Genomic DNA, 5,000 nt, shown 5'->3' on the forward strand with positions numbered 1-5,000 from the left:
AAAAACAGTTCCCCACGTCATAACAGAAAAACACACAATGCTAGGATGGCAATGGACATGCACAGTTTAAAAACAGTTCCTCACGTTATAACAGAAAAACACACAATGCTAGGATGACAATGGACATGCACAGTTTAAAAACAGTTCCCCATGTTATAACAGAAAAACACACAATGCTAGGATGACAAAGGACATGCACAGTTTAAAAACAGTTCCCCACGTTATAACAGAAAAACACACAATGCTAGGATGGCAATGGACATACAGTTTAAGAACAGTTCCCCACGTTATAACAGAAAAACACACAATGCTGGGATGGCAATGGACATGCACAGTTTAAGAACAGTTCCCCACGTTATAACAGAAAAACACACAATGCTAGGATGGCAATGGACATGCACAGTTTAAGAACAGTTCCCCACGTTATAACAGAAAAACACAATGCTTGGATGATAATGGACATGCAGTTTAAAAATAGCGCTTGATGTATCACTCAATTACAAATATTATTTCATGTCATATCATTCTGTGTGTGTGTGTGTGTGTGTGTGTGTGTGTGTGTACGTGCGTGCGTGCGTGCTTGTGTGTGTGTGTGTGTGTGTGTTGGGTAATATTTCTGTTATACCTACTTTGGTTTCTTCTTTTTATTACATGACTTTCTCAATACTGTTCACTGTGATAAGCTAGTATATACATACAGGCCTGTCAATCTAAATAATATTTTTACTAGCAATCTGAAAAAGAAGAATTTGTAAAAGAAAAAAAGTTTGTGCTGGAAATAGAACAATTCCATGTAGCTAATGCTTCCCTCGTTGATTGACATTTCACTGGTTTTCAATCACAATACAGATCTTCGTAAGTTTGAATTTCCCCTGTCTTCCACATGGGCGTCGGGCGTAATATACACGATACTCACTAGGATAAAGAGAGTTCTTTCGTCAATAATGTGATCAGCAGATCGGATGCTTTCTTCCACGTAATATACACGATATTCACAAGGACAAAGAGAGTTCTTTTGTCAATAATGTGACCAGCACATCGGATGCTTTCTTCCACGTTATATACACGATATTCACTAGGATAAAGAGAGTTCTTTTGTCAATAATATGACCAGCAGATCGGATGCTTTCTTCCACGTAATATACATCTAGATCAAGGTTTCAAACTTCCCCTGTTTTCATCCCGTCTTTCTGGCTTTGAGAAGACGACACAAACACTCTGCACACTGAATCACATAACAGACAGACCGACAGAGAAAGAGAGAGAGAGAGAGGGAGAGAGAGAGAGAGAGAGAGGATGGGTCATAGATATTACGTGGACTCATTTTGTTTACACACGTGATCCAAAAGAGGGTGGCGCTACACTGTGGCGAAACACGTTCCCTGTGGTGAGCAGCCCGAATTTCACACAGAGAAATACGTTGTGACAAAAAGATGCATTGCAATGCCATGCCATGCCATGCCATAACAGTCATCCATGCTAAGCAATACAATACAATACAGTACAATACAATACAATACGAGCTTTGTGTGACCAACAGTCAACGTATGTACAAAAGCTGTGACGAACAGCGGGAGCTGGCACGGTGCCCGTCAGTGTAGCGCTTGACTTCACTGTGGACACACACCACCACCCGCCGTTCAAGTCCTTGTACAGCGACCCAATCAGTGACTGTGACCCGGTCTGTGACAGCCAGTGCCATGTCCCGCATGTCGTCCTTGTCGCCGGGTCGAACAACAACAAGCGGCACGCCCTTGCTGCGGAGCGTCGCCACCATGGCACTGGCCTTACCACCCCCACTGCCTGTCGCGCCATCAGTGATGTTTGCCACTGACCTGAAGAGGATGAAGACGTCTCTGTAGTACATCCCTTCTGGACCTGTTGAAATGATTAATTGATTGATTGAGCGATTGATTGATTGATTGATTAGCAGTATGGTTGGTTCGATTGCTGATTGACTGACTGACTGAAAGACTGATTGATTAATTGGTCAGTTGACTAATTTGTTGACTGATTTGTTTGCGGTTTAGTTAGTTGGTTGACTGATGTATTGTTAGTGGAATTACAGTATATGTAGTAGTAGTAGCAGTAGCAACAGAAACAGAAAGAGTAGCAACAACAGTAACAGTAGTAGTAGTAATTGTTATTGTTGTTTTAATAGTAACATCACGGTGCAGGCCAGACAATAAAGAGGCCCCCAGAAGGAGTTTGTTCAGGGGATCAGGTCTACTGAATGACACAGCCTTGACCAGATCCCTCACTAGGGGATCAGGTCTACTGAATGACACAGCCTTGACCAGATCCCTCACTAGGGGATCAGGTCTACTGAATGACACAGCCTTGACCAGATCCCTCATTAGAGGATCGTATGAGAAGGCTGGTCCTCCTAGTTAGCGGTATGCCGCCCCGTATACGTGGAAGAGAGAGAGATTCAGATTCAGATTCAGATTCAGATGTTTATTCAGATAAAGGCCTTGGCCCCATACTGAAGGGGCTAACACAAAGGAACATAATACATAATTTTCATTAACAAAGGTAACAGTTAACAGACATAAGGTCTGCAAACGAATATTAAGAGACTGCAGTGTGCAGCCTCTTGCTTGCTTCATAAATATACATAGCTAAATTAAAAAGAACTGTCTCATTTCTTGTTGACAACAACATATTCAGCCTAAAATGACATGGTTCTGCATAATACTTCGAATTAATTAATTTCACTCTGAGATCATGAAAAGCAGGGCAACAAAACAAAAAATGGATTTCATCTTCTTTAGCCAGATTGCATAAGCGGCACAAAAGTTCCTGTTCTCTCACGTTTCTGTATCTAAAACAATGGCAAGCAATATCAGAGACACCTAATCTAAATTTGCTTAAAGCACTCTTTACATATCTATTCATCTTTATTCCAATGTAAGGTTCTATCATGTGCGTTGTCTTGAAAAATCTATACTGTGCAAATCTATCACTGTTATACATATGGTCATGCCAGTCCTGCCATCTACAATCAATTAATCTTTGTTTAAAACATTTCAAGAATCCTGAGATACATTGAACACCCTGATTATCCCAAACAAACGCAAATCCGTATGAATTTAGACATTTTCGTATGTTAGAAGCCCATGTCTTCTTACTGTTACTAAGTTTCGCAATAACTTGTAAGCCTTAAAAGGCAATCTAAATTCATCCATTCTTGTAAGTTTAAGCCAGTATTTTATACATTTCACATACGAGTTCAAATAAATTGGATACCTACCCAGTTCTCCGTAAACAAAATCATTAGGTGTTCGGTGGTCTACATTTAAAAAACGCTTCATGGCATACAAATGCACCTTTTCTATTATTACATTATTTTCCAACGCCCATATTTCTGCTCCATATTGCAGGATTGGCTGCACCTGAGCATCAAACAACTTAGAAAAAACAACAAATGAATTACAATCCAATTTATACAAAATATGAAGGATAACCACAACAGCCTTTTTTGCCCTGTTTGCAATATCACAACATGCGAAACCAAAACTAAGTTTTGTTGTAAAGTAAATACCAAGATATTTGTAAGCATTAACCACAACCATTTTTTCATTCCCATACATCCATCTCTCACTACGTGCCAAATAACCTCCTTTACGAAACACAATAATGTTTGTCTTATTCATATTTACTCTAAGCTCTAATCTAGTTGCTGCTGAATACAAGCTGTTCAATTGTCTCTGAAGACCAACTACCGTTGTAGATAATAAAATAATATCATCTGCAAAAAGCAACAAAAACAATTCCACAAGATCAAAATTCACTCCATGACGACCATTTTCAATTATCTCTAAAGCTAACTCGTTGATAAATAAAGAAAACAAAACCGGGCTGCACACGTCACCTTGCTTAACTCCCCTAGTACACATAACAAAATCCGACAATGTGGCCCCTGATCTTATTCTGGCTTTCACTTCACAATACATACTTTTTATACACCTATACAACTTGCCTTTAATTCCATTTTTCAGCAAAATAGGCCATAACAGTTTCCGAGAAATTGAATCAAACGCTTTTTCGAAGTCCACAAAAGCAACACACAATTTCTGATTATACACAAACTGTTTCTGAATGGCAGTCAATAAAATAAAGATATGATCAATTGCAGAATAGCCTTTCTTGAAACCGGCTTGATGTTCTCCCGTTATATCATTCTGGCTTATCCACTCATACAATCTGTTATCGATAATAGTACTATACAATTTACTACAAACATTGCACAAAGAAATACCCCTATAGTTATTTGCATCATGAAAATCACCTTTCTTAAACAAAGGCAAAATTATTGACTCTTTCCAGCGGTCAGGATAAACTCCAGAGTCAAACAAAAAATTAAACAATTTCACTAAAAAAAATTATGACAGATTCTCCAGAATTTTTGAAAAAAACTCGCCAATCAAACCATCTGGACCAGCGGATTTGCCATTTTTTAATTTTCGTATTGCAAAAACAACTTCTTCACTAGATATAGGTCTATCAAACATAGGCTCTGCATCCTCATTATCATTAAATACATTATCTTCCATTGTCATTACATCATCCTTTTCTAACAAATCTTTAAAATGCTGGTACCATTCATGCATAGGAATACAATTTGATGATTGCGTTCTCTTTTTTGAAATTTTCTGCATTGTTTCCCAAAATGTCTGCTGGCTTTTGACAGAATTCATAAGTTTATTTAACAATGATTCATTATATTCTTTCTTCTTTCGTTTATTCAAATTCTTATATTCACGTCTTGCAATACAAAATAGGACTCTGTCACCTTTGTCCAATGTTTTTCTAAGTTTTCTCAGTAATATACGAACATTACGTTTTGCATGTCTACATTCTTGATCAAACCAATTATTCTAAGTAGTCGTCAACTTATTTACTGGTACTCTTTTCTTCAAAATTTCAGCTTGCTCCTTAACAATCTTGTCAAACCTAAAAATTGCTTCATTTACATCCACATATATTAAGTTTTCTGC

At 38.0% G+C, this 5,000-nt stretch overlaps 1 protein-coding gene across 4 annotated transcripts in view; it reads right to left on the reverse strand.

The window, feature by feature from the left end:
- Positions 1-5,000, reverse strand: part of LOC143296440 (uncharacterized) — a 64,088-nt gene that overhangs the window by 2,862 nt on the left and 56,226 nt on the right. For all 4 annotated transcript variants that reach the window (XM_076608391.1, XM_076608375.1, XM_076608400.1 and 1 more), the window contains one exon: positions 1-1,878. This exon is cut by the window's left edge and continues 2,862 nt beyond it. In XM_076608391.1, the coding sequence (XP_076464506.1) occupies positions 1,541-1,878 (338 nt within the window). In that variant the 3' untranslated portion in view covers positions 1-1,540. The remainder of the gene's footprint in view (positions 1,879-5,000) is intronic.

The sequence above is a fragment of the Babylonia areolata genome, chromosome 2 (assembly GCF_041734735.1).
Source record: "Babylonia areolata isolate BAREFJ2019XMU chromosome 2, ASM4173473v1, whole genome shotgun sequence".
Lineage (NCBI taxonomy): Eukaryota > Metazoa > Mollusca > Gastropoda > Neogastropoda > Buccinidae > Babylonia > Babylonia areolata.